Here is a 21,013-nt window from a genome sequence, read left to right as displayed (position 1 = left end):
GGTTGTTAGGGGTAGGTGCCAGGGATACAGGTGAGTGGGGGGTTGTTAGGGGTAGGTGCGAGGGATACAGGTGAGTGGGGGGTTGTTAGGGGTAGGTGCGAGGGATACAGGTGAGTGGGGGGTTGTTAGGGGTAGGTGCCAGGGATACAGGTGAGTGGGGGGTTGTTAGGGGTAGGTGCCAGGGATACAGGTGAGTGGGGGGTTGTTAGGGGTAGGTGCCAGGGATACAGGTGAGTGGGGGGTTGTTAGGGGTAGGTGCCAGGGATACAGGTGAGTGGGGGGTTGGTACAGGTGAGTGGGGGGGGATGGGTAGGTGCCAGGGATACAGGTGAGTGGGGGGTTGGTACAAGTGAGGGGGGGGATGGGTAGGTGCCAGGGATACAGGTGAGTGGGGGGTTGGTACAGGTGAGTGAGGGGGGGATGGGTAGGTGCCAGGGATACAGGTGGGTGGGGGGTTGGTACAGGTGAGTGGGGGGATGGGTAGGTGCCAGGGATACAGGTGAGTGGGGGGTTGGTACAGGTGAGGGGGGGATGGGTAGGTGCCAGGGATACAGGTGAGTGGGGGGTTGGTACAGGTGAGTGAGGGGGGGGGATGGGTAGGTGCCAGGGATACAGGTGGGTGGGGGTTGGTACAGGTGAGTGGGGGGTTGGTACAGGTGAGTGGGGGGTTGGTACAGGTGAGTGGGGGGTTGGTACAGGTGGGTGGGGGGTTGGTACAGGTGAGTGGGGGGTTGTTAGGGGTAGGTGCCAGGGACACAGATGGGTTGGGGTTAGTACAGGTGAGTGAGGGGGGGGATGGGTAGGTGCCAGGGATACAGGTGGGTGGAGGGTTGGTACAGGAGAGTGGGGGGTTGGTACAGGTGAGTGGGGGGTTGGTACAGGTGGGTGGGGGGTTGGTACAGGTGAGTGGGGGGTTGTTAGGGGTAGGTGCCAGGGACACAGATGGGTGGGGGGTTAGTACAGGTGAGTGAGGGGGGGGATGGGTAGGTGCCAGGGACACAGATGGGTGGGGGGTTAGTACAGGTGAGTGAGGGGGGGGATGGGTAGGTGCCAGGGATACAGGTGGGGGGGGGGCAGGGGTAGGTGCTAGTGAGTGAGTAAGTGGAACAGTGCACATAACTGAACACTCTCAGTTACTCAATGTGAACTCTGCCCTCGAGAGAGACAGACAGCGAGAGACTGGGGAAATAGCTGAATTGCCTCTGTCTCTCTTTCCCAGGTGGAATGCCCTGCTCTCTGCCCCGGCAGGGGGATATCCGGGGGGCAGTGCTGTTGCTCTCCTGCTTCATGCAGGCCGGCCTGGTCTTCGGCACCGTTCGCTCCTTAGGGGTTTTCTTCCCGGCATTTGTGGAGAACTTTGAGTCGGCAGCTGGGAGCGTCTCATGGGTGACATCTTGTGGTGTGGCTGTGCAACAGCTCCTGAGTGAGTACTGCCTGTGGGTAGGGCGGGATGCTCTGCAGGGACCCTCTAACATTGTGGGTAGGGTGGGATGCTCTGCAGGGACCCTCTAACATTGTGGGTAGGGCGGGATGCTCTGCAGAGACCTGTAACTGACCGTGGGTAGGGCAGGATGCTCTGCAGGGACCTGTAACTGATTGTGGGTAGGGCGGGATGCTCTGCAGGGACCCTCTAACATTGTGGGTAGGGCGGGATGCTCTGCAGGGACCCTCTAACATTGTGGGTAGGGCGGGATGCTCTGCAGAGACCTGTAACTGACCGTGGGTAGGGCGGGATGCTCTGCAGGGACCCTCTAACATTGTGGGTAGGGCAGGATGCTCTGCAGAGACCTTTAACTGACCGTGGGTAGGGCGGGATGCTCTGCAGGGACCTGTAACTGATTGTGGGTAGGGCGGGATGCTCTGCAGGGACCCTCTAACATTGTGGGTAGGGCGGGATGCTCTGCAGGGACCCTCTAACATTGTGGGTAGGGCAGGATGCTCTGCAGAGACCTGTAACTGATTGTGGGTAGGGCGGGATGCTCTGCAGGGACCCTGTAACATTGTGGGTAGGGCGGGATGCTCTGCAGGGACCCTGTAACATTGTGGGTAGGGCGGGATGCTCTGCAGGGACCCTCTAACATTGTGGGTAGGGCGGGATGCTCTGCAGGGACCTGTAACTGCCTGTGGGTAGGGCGGGATGCTCTGCAGAGACCTGTAACTGCCTGTGGGTAGGGCGGGATGCTCTGCTCTGTTTTTATCTTTGGGGCCCTGTAAGTCGTGTGGGTGATGCCATAGAATAGTGTGGAGCAGATATCGGGGGGGCACCACTAACACAATTTCTCTCCCCCACAGGCCCCCTGGGATGTTCCCTCGCCCTGCGTTTTGGCTCTCGCCCTGTTGTCATTCTGGGGGGGCTCCTGTCTGCCCTGGGGATGTTCTTTGCCTCCTTTGCTACTGAGCTGTATCAGCTGTACCTGTGCATCGGGGGGCTCTCAGGTAATCCCAGTAACTCCCCGCATTTTCCCACTCAGCCTGCAGGGGGCGGGTCCAGTTCCTGGCTCCTTTACTCTGTCACACTAGAGGGGAGGGACTAATTCACAGCTCCTCCTATCTGTCACACTAGAGGGGAGGGACTGATTCACAGCCCCTCCTATCTGTCACACTAGAGTGGGAGGGACTGATTCACAGCTCCTCCTATCTGCCACACTAGAGTGGGAGGGACTGATTCACGACTCCTCCTATCTGCCACACTAGAGTGGGAGGGACTGATTCACAGCTCCTCCTATCTGCCACACTAGAGTGGGAGGGACTGATTCACAGCTCCTCCTATCTGCCACACTAGAGTGGGAGGGACTGATTCACAGCTTCTCCTATCTGCCACACTAGAGTGGGAGGGACTGATTCACGACTCCTCCTATCTGTCACACTAGAGGGGAGGGACTAATTCACAGCTCCTCCTATCTGTCACACTAGAGTGGGAGGGACTGATTCACGACTCCTCCTATCTGTCACACTAGAGTGGGAGGGACTGATTCCCAGCTCCTCCTATCTGTCACACTAGAGGGGAGGGACTGATTCACAGCTTCTCCTATCTGTCACACTAGAGTGGGAGGGACTGATTCCCAGCTCCTCCTATCTGTCACACTAGAGGGGAGGGACTGATTCACAGCTCCTCCTATCTGTCACACTAGAGTGGGAGGGACTGATTCACGACTCCTCCTATCTGTCACACTAGAGGGGAGGGACTGATTCATAACTCCTCCTATCTGTCACACTAGAGGGGAGGGACTGATTCCCAGCTCCTCCTATCTGTCACACTAGAGTGGGAGGGACTGATTCATGACTCCTCCTATCTGTCACACTAGAGTGGGAGGGACTGATTCCCAGCTCCTCCTATCTGTCACACTAGATAGGAGGGACTGATTCACAGCTCCTCCTATCTGTCACACTAGAGTGGGAGGGACTGATTCACGACTCCTCCTATCTGTCACACTAGAGGGGAGGGACTGATTCACAACTCCTCCTATCTGTCACACTAGAGGGGAGGGACTGATTCATAGCTCCTCCTATCTGTCACACTAGAGGGGAGGGACTGATTCATAGCTCCTCCTATCTGTCACACTAGAGGGGAGGGACTGATTCACAACTCCTCCTATCTGTCACACTAGAGGGGAGGGACTGATTCCCAGCTCCTCCTATCTGTCACACTAGAGTGGGAGGGACTGATTCATAACTCCTCCTATCTGTCACACTAGAGTGGGAGGGACTGATTCCCAGCTCCTCCTATCTGTCACACTAGAGGGGAGGGACTGATTCACAGCTCCTCCTATCTGTCACACTAGAGTGGGAGGGACTGATTCACGACTCCTCCTATCTGTCACACTAGAGGGGAGGGACTGATTACAACTCCTCCTATCTGTCACACTAGAGGGGAGGGACTGATTCAAGACTCCTCCTATCTGTCACACTAGAGGGGAGGGACTGATTCATAGCTCCTCCTATCTGTCACACTAGAGGGGAGGGACTGATTCATAGCTCCTCCTATCTGTCACACTAGAGGGGAGGGACTGATTCATAGCTCCTCCTATCTGTCACACTAGAGGGGAGGGACTGATTTATGACTCCTCCTATCTGTCACACTGGTTCACCACGTAGGAAGTGGAGGGGGGGCAGGTTAAAGCTGGGGTTTCCTATTGGTCAGGATATTGTGACTTTCTGACTCCTCCCCCAATAGGTCTCGGATGGGCAATGATCTTCTCGCCTACGATGGCGGCCGTGACGTGTTACTTTAAGCGGCGCCGGTCGCTGGCTACGGGCTTTGTGCTGATGGGAGTGGGGGTTTTCTCCTTTGCACTGAGCCCCCTGTTGCAGTACTTACTGGAGACCTACTCTTGGCGTGGGGCCCTCCTGCTGCTGTCAGGCCTGGCGCTTCATTCTGTGCCCTGTGGTGCCCTACTGCGCCCCAGGAACCCTACTGAGCCCCAGGAACCCTCCTACCCCTTCCTGTGGGGCTGGAAGCTGCTGGGCGAGGGGGTGTTCCTGCGCTACTGCCTGGCCATTACCTCCATCAATACAGGATACTTTGTGCCCTACGTACACCTGGTGGCACACATGCGGGCGCAAGGGGCGGGCGAGTGGCACGCCGCCATGGTAATGTCCGTCGTGGGAGTAGCCGACGTGGGGGGACGTCTCTTCGCCGGTTGGTTGTCCGACCTCGCCCCTCGGCACACACTGATGTTCCTCAGCCTATGGACTGGCCTCTCGGGGGTGATCCTGGGACTCCTCCCCTTGGCAACGAAAGTGGTGGAAATGGGGGCGGCAGCCGTGGCATTTGGCTTCTGTGCCGGGGCTCTCACCCCAGGGGTCTTTTCTGCCCTGCCAGGGGTTGTTGGGGACCAAAGGGTTTTACCTGCCCTGGGATTGCTGCAAATGATAGAGAGTGGAGGGGGACTCCTGGGTGCCCCCATATCAGGTGAGTAGACCGGGGTGCAACGTCCTCTCAGCAGCAAGTTATTGGGAGACGAGGTCGGGGGGTAAGGGGGGGCTGGTTGGGCAGCAGCAGGGTAGGGCCACGAGGGCACATACAGTTCCTACAGGGGTAACTGCATCCAATACAAACTCTAGTGACAGAGGGGCCCGGGGGGCAGGGGGTACACTAAGAACAGCCTGGGGAATCCAGTCCTGCATGGAAGGGACTAAGAGCCAGCCCCTTCCCCAGTGTAACCAATCACAACTGGTACCGACCCCGAGAAACCTGCCCCTCCCCCAGTGTAACCAATCCCAACTGGTACCGACCCAGAGGAACCTGCCCCTTCCCCAGTGTAACCAATCCCAACTGGTACCGACCCAGAGGAACCTGCCCCTCCCCCAGTGTAACCAACCCCGACTGCTACCGACCCAGAGGAACCTGCCCCTCCCCCAGTGTAACCAATCCCAACTGGTACCGACCCCGAGGAACCTGCCCCTCCCCCAGTGTAACCAACCCCGACTGCTACCGACCCAGAGGAACCTGCCCCTTCCCCAGTGTAACCAATCACAACTGGTACCGACCCCGAGGAACCTGCCCCTCCCCCAGTGTAACCAATCACAACTGGTACCGACCCCGAGGAACCTGCCCCTCCCCCAGTGTAACCAATCCCAACTGGTACCGACCCAGAGGAACCTGCCCCTTCCCCAGTGTAACCAATCACAACTGGTACCGACCCCGAGGAACCTGCCCCTCCCCCAGTGTAACCAATCCCAACTGGTACCGACCCAGAGGAACCTGCCCCTTCCCCAGTGTAACCAATCACAACTGGTACCGACCCCGAGGAACCTGCCCCTCCCCCAGTGTAACCAATCCCAACTGGTACCGACCCAGAGGAACCTGCCCCTCCCCCAGTGTAACCAATCCCAACTGGTACCGACCCAGAGGAACCTGCCCCTTCCCCAGTGTAACCAACTCCAACTGGTACCGACCCAGAGGAACCTGCCCCTCCCCCAGTGTAACCAATCCCAACTGGTACCGACCCAGAGGAACCTGCCCCTCCCCCAGTGTAACCAATCCCAACTGGTACCGACCCAGAGGAACCTGCCCCTTCCCCAGTGTAACCAACTCCAACTGGTACCGACCCAGAGGAACCTGCCCCTCCCCCAGTGTCACCAACCCCAACTGGTACCGACCCCGAGGAACCTGCCCCTCCCCCAGTGTCACCAACCCCGACTGGTACCGACCCCGAGGAACCTGCCCCTTCCCCAGTGTAACCAATCCCAACTGGTACCGACCCCGAGGAACCTGCCCCTTCCCCAGTGTAACCAATCCCAACTGGGCCAGCCTTTCCCCATAACTGAGCCCATTCCCTTTATCAGCTTAGTCGCTCTTCCCTGTACTTTCTCTATTTCATTACTGCCCCCCCTTATATATTTATATATAGTGACCCCCCCCTTAACTGCCCCCCCCCCAGTGTAACCAATCCCAACTGGGCCAGCCTTTCCCCATAACTGAGCCCATTCCCTTTATCAGCTTAGTCGCTCTTCCCTGTCTTTCTCTATTTCATTACTGCCCCCCCTTATATATTTATATATAGTGACCCCCCCTTAACTGCCCCTTCCCCAGTGTAACCAATCCCAACTGGGCCAGCCTTTCCCCATAACTGAGCCCATTCCCTTTTCTGGACCTGCTGTAATACAATAATACCCCATTTAAGCACTGGAGCCCAAAACTGCCCGGCCCCTTCTAGATGGGGCATTAGCAGTGCTATGTAAAGGGGCAGAATGACCATCTTCTCCCATGAATCTCTACCTCTATTAATACAGGGCAATACTACTAACTGAAATGTGGCTGAAAAGCATGCTGGGAGATGTATATATATTAAAGGCCTATTAGCCAATACAGTTCTAGGTAGTTAAGAAAGAGAAGTTCTATGTCTATGTAGCATCATGTTTGATGTCTCTCTTGTAGGGTGGCTGTGTGACCTCACAGGGGACTTTACTGCCTCATTTGCTGTCGCGGGTTCCTTCCTTATTCTTGGGGCACTTATTCTCCTCACTGTCCCCAGAGTCTTCTGTACCAAACAAACCAACCCGTCACTCAATAACAAAGCCTTCACCTCATGGGATGGCCAGTCAAGCAGTAGAGAACATAAGAAGCCACCAGTCAAGAACATCTCACAAGGAAGGAGCACAAAGGATCAGTCCTTTATCATTACCACTGATCAATCACAAATCAGGACAGAAGGAGAATTAAGTGGATCCACGGACCAATCAGAATTAAAGAATGGTACTGGCCTACCATTATATGAGACCAATGGACAACCATGGAGTAGCTCACCCAAGAGTCTATTCCGGAGCACATGGACGAATCACAACAATGGGGATGCTTACTTTAAAGTGGCCAACCATGAAGCTCCTCCCCCCAGGGACGTGATTTGACTAGTTTCTACTTAATAAAATATAGGTCCATAGGCTTTTCCTAAAGGTTCTCCTGTTATTGGCCCGGACGCAGTCTTTTGGCTCCATGGAGGTATCTCCCGGAGGTAGGTAAGTCCTGTTACCAGCAGCTGCCGTGGATCTTATTCCTGCTGGGGCATCTCATGGAGACCGGGTTACAAGGTGCTCAGATGAAGATCGAAGCTTCTCCGAGATAATTTCTCTGGGGCATCCGACGCCATGAGGGAAAAGTCTCGGAAAATGTCCAAGTAGGTCTCGTCACCTGTAATGGGACAACGTGTGAGAAATAGAACAGTGCAGGGTCCGACGCCCAGTCATGCAGGTAAAGACCATATCCGACCCCCAGTCACGCAGATATAAGTAACATGTCCGACCCCCAGTCACGCAGGTATAAGGAACATATCCGACCCCCAGTCACGCAGGTATAAGGAACATGTCCGACCCCCAGTCACTTAGGTATAAGGAACATGTCCGACCCCCAGTCACGCAGGTATAAGGAACATGTCCGACCCCCAGTCACGCAGGTATAAGGAACATGTCCGACCCCCAGTCACGCAGGTATAAAGAACATGTCCGACCCCCAGTCACGCAGGTATAAAGAACATGTCCGACCCCCAGTCACGCAGGTATAAAGAACATGTCCGACCCCCAGTCACGCAGGTATAAGGAACATGTCGGACCCCCAGTCACGCAGGTATAAGGAACAAGTCGGACCCCCAGTCACGCAGGTATAAGGAATATGTCTGACCCCCAGTCACGCAGGTAAAGACCATATCCGACCCCCAGTCACGCAGGTGTAAGGAACATGTCCGACCCCCAGTCACGCAGGTGTAAGGAACATGTCCGAACCCCAGTCACGCAGGTGTAAGGAAAATGTCCGACCCCCAGTCACGCAGGTATAAGGAACATGTCCGACCCCCAGTCACGCAGGTATAAGGAACATGTCCGACCCCCAGTCACGCAGGTATAAGGAACATATCCGACCCCCAGTCACGCAGGTGTAAGGAACATATCCGACACCCAGTCACGCAGGTATAAGGAACATGTCCGACCCCCAGTCACGCAGGTATAAGGAACATGTCCGAACCCCAGTCACGCAGGTGTAAGGAAAATGTCCGACCCCCAGTCACGCAGGTATAAGGAACATGTCCGACCCCCAGTCACGCAGGTATAAGGAACATGTCCGACCCCCAATCACGCAGGTATAAGGAACATATCCGACCCCCAGTCACGCAGGTGTAAGGAACATATCCGACACCCAGTCACGCAGGTATAAGGAACATATCCGACCCCCAGTCACGCAGGTGTAAGGAACATGTCCGACCCCCAGTCACACAGGTATAAGGAACATATCCAACCCCCAGTCACGCAGGTGTAAGGAACATATCTGACCCCCAGTCACGCAGGTATAAGGAACATGTCCGACCCCCAGTCACGCAGGTATAAGGAACATGTCCGACCCCCAGTCACGCAGGTATAAGGAACATATCCGACCCCCAGTCACGCAGGTGTAAGGAACATATCTGACCCCCAGTCACGCAGGTATAAGGAACATGTCCGACCCCCAGTCACGCAGGTATAAGGAACATGTCCGACCCCCAGTCACGCAGGTATAAGGAACATATCCGACCCCCAGTCACGCAGGTGTAAGGAACATATCCGACACCCAGTCACGCAGGTATAAGGAACATATCCGACCCCCAGTCACGCAGGTATAAGGAACATGTCCGACCCCCAGTCACGCAGGTATGAGGAACATATCCGATCCCCAGTCACGCAGGTGTAAGGAACATATCCGACACCCAGTCACGCAGGTATAAGGAACATATCCGACCCCCAGTCACGCAGGTGTAAGGAACATGTCCGACCCCCAGTCATGCAGGTATAAGGAACATATCCAACCCCCAGTCACGCAGGTGTAAGGAACATATCTGACCCCCAGTCACGCAGGTATAAGGAACATGTCCGACCCCCAGTCACGCAGGTATAAGGAACATGTCCGACCCCCAGTCACGCAGGTATAAGGAACATATCCGACCCCCAGTCACGCAGGTGTAAGGAACATATCCGACACCCAGTCACGCAGGTATAAGGAACATATCCGACACCCAGTCACGCAGGTATAAGGAACATATCCGACCCCCAGTCACGCAGGTATAAGGAACATGTCCGACCCCCAGTCACACAGGTATAAGGAACATATCCAATCCCCAGTCACGCAGGTGTAAAGAACATGTCTGACCCCCAGTCACGCAGGTATAAGGAACATATCTGACCCCCAGTCATGCAGGTATAAGGAAAGTGGATTTCGGATCACGCACTTTTGCACCAAATGTCTCACCTGATTGGCCCAGAGCAATGTCAGCTTCTCGCATCTTCACCAGCCGAAGTCTAAGGAAACAAAACAATTATATAACAATAACTAACCTCCCCCCCGGGTACCTACAGTTTATATAACATGACATCACATGATTCCCACTCACAAGGTGACAATGTCAGCGTTGGCATTTTCTATAGCAATGGACAGAACATCTTTCCCAGAATTATCCACAGCATTGATATCCGCTCCACGTTTCAGGAATAGGCAGGCCAGCCTGGAGGGGGCGGAGCAAGAGAGAGTAGGGTTAAATAAAAGGTAGGACAGGTTGAGTTGTGGCTGTTGGGGAGCAGTAGGGCAATGAGCGGGTACCCCAGGCAAGTACTCCATGGGCTACTAAGGTATGGAGTGGGGGTGGTGGGGTTACCTTTGGGAGAGGTTGAGTTGTGGCTGAAGGGGAGCAGTAGGGCAATGAGCAGGTACCCCAGGTAAGTACCTCATGGGCTACTAAGGTATGGAGTGGGGGTGGTGGGGTTACCTTTGGGAGAGGTTGAGTTGTGGCTGAAGGGGAGCAGTAGGGCAATGAGCAGGTACCCCAGGTAAGTACCTCATGGGCTACTAAGGTATGGAGTGGGGGTGGTGGGGTTACCTTTGGGAGAGGTTGAGTTGTGGCTGAAGGGGAGCAGTAGGGCAATGAGCAGGTACCCCAGGTAAGTACCTCATGGGCTACTAAGGTATGGAGTGGGGGTGGTGGGGTTACCTTTGGGAGAGGTTGAGTTGTGGCAGTAGGGGCTACTAATGTATGGAGTGGGGGGTGGTGTTACCTTTGGGAGAGGTTGAGTTGTGGCTGTAGGGGAGCAGTAGGGCAATGAGCAGGTACCCCAGGCAAGTACTCCATGGGCTACTAAGGTATTGAGTGGGAGTGGTGGGGTTACCTTTGGGAGAGGTTGAGTTGTGGCTGTAGGGGAGCAGTAGGGCAATGAGCAGGTACCCCAGGCAAGTACTCCATGGGCTACTAAGGTATGGAGTGGGGGTGGTGGGGTTACCTTTGGGAGAGGTTGAGTTGTGGCTGAAGGGAAGCAGTAGGGCAATGAGCAGGTAGCCCAGGCAAGTACCTCATTGGCTACTAAGGTATAGAGTGGGGGTGGTGGGGTTACCTTTGGGAGAGGTTGAGTTGTGGCTGTAGGGGAGCAGTAGGGCAATGAGCAGGTACCCCAGGCAAGTACTCCATGGGCTACTAAGGTATGGAGTGGGGGTGGTGGGGTTACCTTTGGGAGAGGTTGAGTTGTGGCTGAAGGGAAGCAGTAGGGCAATAAGCAGGTACCCCAGGCAAGTACCTCATGGGCTACTAAGGTATGAAGTGGGGGTGGTGGGGTTACCTTTGGGAGAGGTTGAGTTGTGGCTGTAGGGGAGCAGTAGGGCAATGAGCAGGTACCCCAGGCAAGTACTCCATGGGCTACTAAGGTATGGAGTGGGGGTGGTGGGGTTACCTTTGGGAGAGGTTGAGTTGTGGCTGAAGGGAAGCAGTAGGGCAATAAGCAGGTACCCCAGGCAAGTACCTCATTGGCTACTAAGGTATGGAGTGGGGGTGGTGGAATTACCTTTGGGAGAGGTTGAGTTGTGGCTGAAGGGGAGCAGTAGGGCAATGAGCGGGTACCCCAGGCAAGTACTCCATGGGCTGCTAAGGTATGGAGTGGGGGTGGTGGGGTTACCTTTGGGAGAGGTTGAGTTGTGGCTGAAGGGGAGCAGTAGGGCAATGAGCGGGTACCCCAGGCAAGTACCTCATGGGCTACTAAGGTATGGAGTGGGGGTGGTGGGGTAACCTTTGGGAGAGGTTGAGTTGTGGCTGTAGAGGAGCAGTAGGGCAATGAGCGGGTACCCCAGGCAAGTACTCCATGGGCTGCTAAGGTATGGAGTGGGGGTGGTGGGGTAACCTTTGGGAGAGGTTGAGTTGTGGCTGTAGAGGAGCAGTAGGGCAATGAGCAGGTACCCCAGGCAAGTACTCCATGGGCTACTAAGGTATTGAGTGGGAGTGGTGGGGTTACCTTTGGGAGAGGTTGAGTTGTGGCTGTAGGGGAGCAGTAGGGCAATGAGCAGGTACCCCAGGCAAGTACTCCATGGGCTACTAAGGTATGGAGTGGGGGTGGTGGGGTTACCTTTGGGAGAGGTTGAGTTGTGGCTGAAGGGAAGCAGTAGGGCAATGAGCAGGTAGCCCAGGCAAGTACCTCATTGGCTACTAAGGTATAGAGTGGGGGTGGTGGGGTTACCTTTGGGAGAGGTTGAGTTGTGGCTGTAGGGGAGCAGTAGGGCAATGAGCGGGTACCCCAGGCAAGTACCTCATGGGCTACTAAGGTATGGAGTGGGGGTGGTGGGGTAACCTTTGGGAGAGGTTGAGTTGTGGCTGTAGGGGAGCAGTAGGGCAATGAGCAGGTACCCCAGGCAAGTACTCCATGGGCTACTAAGGTATTGAGTGGGAGTGGTGGGGTTACCTTTGGGAGAGGTTGAGTTGTGGCTGTAGGGGAGCAGTAGGGCAATGAGCAGGTACCCCAGGCAAGTACTCCATGGGCTACTAAGGTATGGAGTGGGGGTGGTGGGGTTACCTTTGGGAGAGGTTGAGTTGTGGCTGAAGGGAAGCAGTAGGGCAATGAGCAGGTAGCCCAGGCAAGTACCTCATTGGCTACTAAGGTATAGAGTGGGGGTGGTGGGGTTACCTTTGGGAGAGGTTGAGTTGTGGCTGTAGGGGAGCAGTAGGGCAATGAGCAGGTACCCCAGGCAAGTACTCCATGGGCTACTAAGGTATGGAGTGGGGGTGGTGGGGTTACCTTTGGGAGAGGTTGAGTTGTGGCTGAAGGGAAGCAGTAGGGCAATAAGCAGGTACCCCAGGCAAGTACCTCATGGGCTACTAAGGTATGGAGTGGGGGTGGTGGGGTTACCTTTGGGAGAGGTTGAGTTGTGGCTGTAGGGGAGCAGTAGGGCAATGAGCAGGTACCCCAGGCAAGTACTCCATGGGCTACTAAGGTATGGAGTGGGGGTGGTGGGGTTACCTTTGGGAGAGGTTGAGTTGTGGCTGAAGGGAAGCAGTAGGGCAATAAGCAGGTACCCCAGGCAAGTACCTCATTGGCTACTAAGGTATGGAGTGGGGGTGGTGGAATTACCTTTGGGAGAGGTTGAGTTGTGGCTGAAGGGGAGCAGTAGGGCAATGAGCGGGTACCCCAGGCAAGTACTCCATGGGCTGCTAAGGTATGGAGTGGGGGTGGTGGGGTTACCTTTGGGAGAGGTTGAGTTGTGGCTGAAGGGGAGCAGTAGGGCAATGAGCGGGTACCCCAGGCAAGTACCTCATGGGCTACTAAGGTATGGAGTGGGGGTGGTGGGGTAACCTTTGGGAGAGGTTGAGTTGTGGCTGTAGAGGAGCAGTAGGGCAATGAGCGGGTACCCCAGGCAAGTACTCCATGGGCTGCTAAGGTATGGAGTGGGGGTGGTGGGATTACCTTTGGAAGAGGTTGAGTTGTGTCTGAAGGGGAGCAGTACGGCAATGAGCGGATACCCCAGGCAAGTACCTCATGGGCTACTAAGGTATGAAGTGGGGGTGGTGGGGTTACCTTTGGGAGAGGTTGAGTTGTGGCTGAAGGGAAGCAGTAGGGCAATTAGCAGGTACCCCAGGCAAGTACTTCTTGGGCTACAAAGGTATGGAGTGGGGGTGGTGGGTTTATCTTTGGGAGAGGTTGAGTTGTGTCTGAAGGGGAGCAGTAGGGCAATGAGCAGGTACCCCAGGCAAGTACTCCATGGGCTACTAAGGTATGGAGTGGGGGTGGTGGGGTTACCTTTGGAAGAGGTTGAGTTGTGGCTGTAGGGGAGCAGTAGGGCAATGAGCAGGTACCCCAGGCAAGTACCTCATGGGCTACTAAGGTATGGAGTGGGGGTGGTGGGGTTACCTTTGGGAGAGGTTGAGTTGTGGCTGAAGGGGAGCAGTAGGGCAATGAGCAGGTACCCCAGGCAAGTACTCCATGGGCTACTAAGGTATGGAGTGGGGGTGGTGGGGTTACCTTTGGGAGAGGTTGAGTTGTGGCTGTAGGGGAGCAGTAGGGCAATGAGCGGGTACCCCAGGCAAGTACCTCATGGGCTACTAAGGTATGGAGTGGGGGTGGTGGTGTTATCTTTGGGAGAGGTTGAGTTGTGGCTGTAGGGGAGCAGTAGGGCAATGAGCAGGTACCCCAGGCAAGTACCTCATGGGCTGCTAAGGTATGGAGTGGGGGTGGTGGTATGGGGCCACACTCAGCGGGCCATGGGGGCACACACAGCAGGGCACGGGGCCACACACAGCGGGGCACGGGGCCACACACAGCAGGGCACGGGGCCACACAGAGCGGGGCACGGGGCCACACACAGCAGGGCACGGGGCCACACAGAGCGGGGCACGGGGCCACACACAGAGCGGGGCACGGGGCCACACAGAGCAGATCCCCAATCCCTTGGACAAGGCTTCACTACTGAACATTTTATTGGCTCACCCAGCATGCAGATTTGACAAAATGGCGGCAGGCTGAAGGGGAAGGGTAGTTGTGGATGAGGGAGGGGAATACGTTACCCTGTGTACCCCTGGAGGGTGGCGTGGTGCAGGGGGCCCCGTCCGTCCTTATCCGTTTGGTTCACACTCGCCCCATTTTGCAGGAGAAACTCAGATGCGACGAGAGAATTCTAGAAGGGGAGAGAATAAAAGCCAATTCCATATGATGTTGTATTATAAGCCAATGAGACAGGGCCATCCAGTGTAACGGAAGGGACTCAGGGGGGCACTGCGGGTGGTAGGGACTCAGGGGGGGCACTGCGGGTGGTAGGGACTCAGGGGGGCACTGCGGGTGGTAGGGACTCAGGGGGGCACTGCGGGTGGTAGGGACTCAGGGGGGGCACTGCGGGTGGTAGGGACTCAGGGGGGCACTGCGGGTGGTAGGGACTCAGGGGGGGCACTGCGGGTGGTAGGGACTCAGGGGGGCACTGCGGGTGGTAGGGACTCAGGGGGGGCACTGCGGGTGGTAGGGACTCAGGGGGGGCACTGCGGGTGGTAGGGACTCAGGGGGGCACTGCGGGTGGTAGGGACTCAGGGGGGCACTGCGGGTGGTAGGGACTCAGGGGGGCACTGCGGGTGGTAGGGACTCAGGGGGGGCACTGCGGGTGGTAGGGACTCAGGGGGGGGCACTGCGGGTGGTAGGGACTCAGGGGGGCACTGCGGGTGGTAGGGACTCAGGGGGGCACTGCGGGTGGTAGGGACTCAGGGGGGCACTGCGGGTGGTAGGGACTCAGGGGGGCACTGCGGGTGGTAGGGACTCAGGGGGGCACTGCGGGTGGTAGGGACTCAGGGGGGCACTGCGGTGGTAGGGACTCAGGGAGGGCACTGCGGGTGGTAGGGACTCAGGGGGGCACTGCGGGTGGTAGGGACTCAGGGGGGCACAGCGGGTGGTAGGGACTCAGGGGGGGCACTGCGGGTGGTAGGGACTCAGGGGGGGCACTGCGGGTGGTAGGGACTCAGGGGGGGCACTGCGGGTGGTAGGGACTATGGGGGGGCACTGCGGGTGGTAGGGACTCAGGGGGGGCACTGCGGGTGGTAGGGACTCAGGGGGGGCACTGCGGGTGGTAGGGACTCAGGGGGGGCACTGCGGGTGGTAGGGACTCAGGGGGGCACTGCGGGTGGTAGGGACTCGGGGGCACTGCGGGTGGTAGGGACTCAGGGGGGGCACTGCGGGTGGTAGGGACTCAGGGGGGGCACTGCGGGTGGTAGGGACTCAGGGGGGCACTGCGGGTGGTAGGGACTCAGGGGGGGCACTGCGGGTGGTAGGGACTCAGGGGGGCACTGCGGGTGGTAGGGACTCAGGGGGGGCACTGCGGGTGGTAGGGACTCAGGGGGGCACTGCGGGTGGTAGGGACTCAGGGGGGCACTGCGGGTGGTAGGGACTCAGGGGGGCACTGCGGGTGGTAGGGACTCAGGGGGGCACTGCGGGTGGTAGGGACTCAGGGGGGCACTGCGGGTGGTAGGGACTCAGGGGGGCACTGCGGGTGGTAGGGACTCGGGGGCACTGCGGGTGGTAGGGACTCAGGGGGGCACTGCGGGTGGTAGGGACTCAGGGGGGCACTGCGGTGGTAGGGACTCGGGGGCACTGCGGGTGGTAGGGACTCGGGGGCACTGCGGGTGGTAGGGACTCGGGGGGGCACTGCGGGTGGTAGGGACTCGGGGGGGCACTGCGGGTGGTAGGGACTCGGGGGGGCACTGCGGGTGGTAGGGACTCGGGGGGGCACTGCGGGTGGTAGGGACTCAGGGGGGGCACTGCGGGTGGTAGGGACTCAGGGGGGGCACTGCGGGTGGTAGGGACTCAGGGGGGGCACTGCGGGTGGTAGGGACTCAGGGGGGCACTGCGGGTGGTAGGGACTCAGGGGGGGCACTGCGGGTGGTAGGGACTCAGGGGGGGCACTGCGGGTGGTAGGGACTCAGGGGGGGCACTGCGGGTGGTAGGGACTCAGGGGGGCACTGCGGGTGGTAGGGACTCAGGGGGGCACTGCGGGTGGTAGGGACTCAGGGGGGCACTGCGGGTGGTAGGGACTCAGGGGGGGCACTGCGGGTGGTAGGGACTCAGGGGGGGCACTGCGGGTGGTAGGGACTCAGGGGGGGCACTGCGGGTGGTAGGGACTCAGGGGGGCACTGCGGGTGGTAGGGACTCAGGGGGGCACTGCGGGTGGTAGGGACTCAGGGGGGCACTGCGGGTGGTAGGGACTCAGGGGGGCACTGCGGGTGGTAGGGACTCAGGGGGGCACTGCGGGTGGTAGGGACTCGGGGGCACTGCGGGTGGTAGGGACTCAGGGGGGCACTGCGGGTGGTAGGGACTCAGGGGGGCACTGCGGTGGTAGGGACTCGGGGGCACTGCGGGTGGTAGGGACTCGGGGGGGCACTGCGGGTGGTAGGGACTCGGGGGGGCACTGCGGGTGGTAGGGACTCGGGGGGGCACTGCGGGTGGTAGGGACTCGGGGGGCACTGCGGGTGGTAGGGACTCGGGGGGGCACTGCGGGTGGTAGGGACTCGGGGGGGCACTGCGGGTGGTAGGGACTCGGGGGCACTGCGGGTGGTAGGGACTCAGGGGGGCACTGCGGGTGGTAGGGACTCGGGGGCACTGCGGGTGGTAGGGACTCAGGGGGGCACTGCGGGTGGTAGGGACTCGGGGGCACTGCGGGTGGTAGGGACTCGGGGGCACTGCGGGTGGTAGGGACTCGGGGGCACTGCGGGTGGTAGGGACTCAGGGAGGCACTGCGGGTGGTAGGGACTCAGGGGGGCACTGCGGGTGGTAGGGACTCGGGGGCACTGCGGGTGGTAGGGACTCAGGGGGGCACTGCGGGTGGTAGGGACTCAGGGGGGCACTGCGGTGGTAGGGACTTGGGGGCACTGCGGGTGGTAGGGACTCAGGGGGGCACTGCGGGTGGTAGGGACTCAGGGGGGCACTGCGGGTGGTAGGGACTCGGGGGCACTGCGGGTGGTAGGGACTCGGGGGCACTGCGGGTGGTAGGGACTCAGGGGGGCACTGCGGGTGGTAGGGACTCGGGGGCACTGCGGGTGGTAGGGACTCGGGGGCACTGCGGGTGGTAGGGACTCAGGGGGGCACTGCGGTGGTAGGGACTCGGGGGCACTGCGGGTGGTAGGGACTCGGGGGCACTGCGGGTGGTAGGGACTCACGGGGGGCACTTACTGATAGTACAGCCCGGATCAGCGGGGTGTACCCCCTCTCCTCGCTCCGCACCCAGTTCACATCTGCTCCATGCGCAAGAGCGTCGGCCATTGTTGGGAGACAGCGATGTTCCACCGCTCGGTACAGAAGGGCCCCAGGATGGAGGCTACGCACATCCTTCCCATCAGCCCCTTCGGCCCCTACAGGGAGACACACGTTACCTTGCAACCTACACACAATTAGTCTCCATCCAACTCTTAGGTGTAAAGGCTGGGTGCTCCCAAACTCTAACACCCCCCCCCCCCTCTGTGTGGTGCATTAGGTGTAAAGGCTGGGTGCCCCTAAACTCTAACATCCCCCCCCTCTTTGTGTGGTGCATTAGGTGTAAAGGCTGGGTGCTCCCAAACTCTAACATCCCCCCCTCTTTGTGTGGTGCATTAGGTGTAAAGGCTGGGTGCTCCCAAACTCTAACATCCCCCCCTCTTTGTGTGGTGCATTAGGTGTAAAGGCTGGGTGCTCCCAAACTCTAACATCCCCCCTCTTTGTGTGGTGCATTAGGTGTAAAGGCTGGGTGCTCCCAAACTCTAACATCCCCCCCTCTTTGTGTGGTGCATTAGGTGTAAAGGCTGGGTGCTCCCAAACTCTAACACCCCCCCCCTCTTTGTGTGGTGCATTAGGTGTAAAGGCTGGGTGCTCCCAAACTCTAACACCCCCCCCCCTCTTGTGTGGTGCATTAGGTGTAAAGGCTGGGTGCTCCCAAACTCTAACACCCCCCCCTCTTGTGTGGTGCATTAGGTGTAAAGGCTGGGTGCTCCCAAACTCTAACACCCCCCCCCTCTTTGTGTGGTGCATTAGGTGTAAAGGCTGGGTGCTCCCAAACTCTAACATCCCCCCCTCTTTGTGTGGTGCATTAGGTGTAAAGGCTGGGTGCTCCCAAACTCTAACATCCCCCCCTCTTTGTGTGGTGCATTAGGTGTAAAGGCTGGGTGCTCCCAAACTCTAACATCCCCCCCTCTTTGTGTGGTGCATTAGGTGTAAAGGCTGGGTGCTCCCAAACTCTAATGTTCCTCAAGTAATGGGTGGGATTCAGTGGCTGCTCACTACTTAGCAAAGCCCCTCCAGCTTTGTGAGGCTATGAACTCATAGGAACTCATAGGGGTCTGTAGGGGTTGTTCATCCACACGGGGTCCTGCTGATGCCCCACTTTCCCTTATCCCGTTTCCAGAGGGGGGGGAATAAATGATCAACTGATGAGTTGTAAGGGGGAATGCAAAAAGTGCTTCACCCCATTCCTTCCTATGTTGCCTCCCACCTTGTGGTCTCAGGATGGAGGTCTTATTAACAAATGCCCTCCCTGACCTTACCCACAGCCCTTCCTTCTCATAAAGTGGGTGCCCCAGATTCCATATTGTGCCCAAACCCCTCCACCCTATCTTTCCCCCCAAACAGGAGCCACTACAAGGCTCATCTGTGATTGGCTATTGGAATTTCAGCTAAACACAGGGTGTGAGATTGTTCATCATTCCCATCAGTCTCTGCACCGGTGGAGCTTACAATCTAACACAAACCCTAAGGGCATTTCCATCAGGAGCTGCCTGCATGTATTTGCTAGATACTGGTACAGCCAGAGAGGGCAATAGGGCACAGTGGGGCAAGTTCTACTCACTGGCTGTGGCCAACCCTGGTTTGGGCCTCAGTAATGGCCTTGTTGCTTTCCTCAACCGAACTTGTCGGCCGTTTTCAGGTTCAATCTCTGTTTCTTCCGTGTTCTGCCTTTGCGCCCCGGGGCTGCTGATTGGTCGCTGAAGCTCTGTTTGTGCAAAGGGCCTGCTCAGCGCCTTCAAGTCTGGCCCACTGTTTGGCCTCTGTCCCAAGGTCCTGGCTTTGGGGCTGTGTGATGGAGGGTCCGGCTGGCTGTGACGGGGGGATCGCAGGCTGCTCTGGGGCAGCTTAGTGATAAATTTCTTCTCTACATATTTGGCTCGAATCCAAACCTCCTTCTCACTGCTGGGGGCAAACATTATACAAAGGGGTTAAATGTCATCGTGCCAATCAGAAACTAATACCTCAGGATGAGAGTGACATCATAATGTGATATCATAGGCCCATATTTCGATATAATGACATTGGTATGGCCCATATTTCTTTATAATGACATTGGTATGGCCCATATTTCTATATAATGACATTGGTATGGCCCATATTTCTATATAATGACATTGGTATGGCCCATATTTCTATATAATGACATTGGTATGGCCCATATTTCTATATTATGACATTGGTATGGCCCATATTTCTATATGGTCACATTGGTATGGCCCACATTTCTATATGGTCACATTGGTATGGCCCATATTTCTATATAATGACATTAGTATGGCCCATATTTCTATATAATGACATTAGTATGGCCCATATTTCTATATAATGACATTAGTATGGCCCATATTTCTATATAATGACATTAGTATGGCTCATATTTTTATATAATGACATTGGTATGGCCCATATTTCTATATAATCACATTGGTATGGCCCATATTTCTATATAATCACATTGGTATTGCCCATATTTCAATATAATCACATTGGTATGGCCCATATTTCTATATAATCACATTGGTATGGCCCATATTTCTATATAATCACATTGGTATGGCCCATATTTCTATATAATGACAATGGTTTGGCCCATATTTCTATATAATGACAATGGTACCGCCCATATCTCTATATAATGACATTGGTACGGCCCATATTTCTATATAATGACAATGGTACGGCCCATATTTTTATATAATGACATTGGTACCGACAATATTTCTATATAATGACATTGGTATGGCCCATATTTCTATATAATGACATTAGTATGGCCTATATTTCTATATAATGACATTAGTATGGCCCATATTTCTATATAATGACATTAGTATGGCTAATATTTTTATATAATGACATTGGTATGGCCCATATTTCTATATAATCACATTGGTATGGCCCATATTTCTATATAATCACATTGGTATTGCCCATATTTCTATATAATCACATTGGTATGGCCCATATTTCTATATAATCACATTGGTATGGCCCATATTTCTATATAATCACATTGGTATGGCCCATATTTCTATATAATCACATTGGTATGGCCCATATTTCTATATAATCACATTGGTATGGCCCATATTTCTATATAATCACATTGGTATGGCCCATATTTCTATATAATCACATTGGTATGGCCCATATTTCTATATAATGACAATGGTTTGGCCCATATTTCTATATAATGACATTGGTACGGCCCATATTTCTATATAATGACATTGGTATGGCCCATATTTCTATATAATCACATTGGTATGGCCCATATTTCTATATAATCACATTGGTATGGCCCATATTTCTATATAATGACAATGGTTTGGCCCATATTTCTAAATAATGACATTGGTACGGCCCATATTTCTATATAATCACATTGGTATGGCCCATATTTCTATATAATCACATTGGTATGGCCCATATTTCTATATAATCACATTGGTATGGCCCATATTTCTATATAATGACAATGGTTTGGCCCATATTTCTATATAATGACATTGGTACGGCC

General features: G+C 56.0%; 2 protein-coding genes across 2 annotated transcripts in view; one reads left to right on the top strand and one right to left on the bottom strand.

Moving 5' to 3' along the window:
- Positions 1 to 7,395, top strand: part of slc16a13 (solute carrier family 16 member 13) — a 13,683-nt gene extending 6,288 nt beyond the window's left edge. The window contains exons 2-5 of the mRNA NM_001097393.1: positions 1,220 to 1,423; positions 2,293 to 2,436; positions 4,175 to 4,912; positions 6,881 to 7,395. Coding sequence (NP_001090862.1) covers positions 1,225 to 1,423; positions 2,293 to 2,436; positions 4,175 to 4,912; positions 6,881 to 7,350 — 1,551 coding nt within the window. The 5' untranslated portion in view covers positions 1,220 to 1,224 and the 3' untranslated portion in view covers positions 7,351 to 7,395. The remainder of the gene's footprint in view (positions 1 to 1,219; positions 1,424 to 2,292; positions 2,437 to 4,174; positions 4,913 to 6,880) is intronic.
- Positions 7,095 to 21,013, bottom strand: part of acap1 (ArfGAP with coiled-coil, ankyrin repeat and PH domains 1) — a 53,544-nt gene continuing 39,625 nt past the window's right edge. The window contains exons 17-22 of the mRNA XM_031899654.1: positions 19,055 to 19,395; positions 17,410 to 17,588; positions 14,271 to 14,380; positions 9,852 to 9,962; positions 9,710 to 9,759; positions 7,095 to 7,630 (exon numbers count right to left, since the gene is read on the bottom strand). Of these exons, the coding sequence (XP_031755514.1) occupies positions 7,524 to 7,630; positions 9,710 to 9,759; positions 9,852 to 9,962; positions 14,271 to 14,380; positions 17,410 to 17,588; positions 19,055 to 19,395 (898 nt within the window). The 3' untranslated portion in view covers positions 7,095 to 7,523. The remainder of the gene's footprint in view (positions 7,631 to 9,709; positions 9,760 to 9,851; positions 9,963 to 14,270; positions 14,381 to 17,409; positions 17,589 to 19,054; positions 19,396 to 21,013) is intronic.

This window comes from Xenopus tropicalis, chromosome 3, assembly GCF_000004195.4.
Source record: "Xenopus tropicalis strain Nigerian chromosome 3, UCB_Xtro_10.0, whole genome shotgun sequence".
In the NCBI taxonomy this organism is placed as follows: domain Eukaryota; kingdom Metazoa; phylum Chordata; class Amphibia; order Anura; family Pipidae; genus Xenopus; species Xenopus tropicalis.
This window is presented reverse-complemented; position numbering and strand designations above follow the sequence as displayed.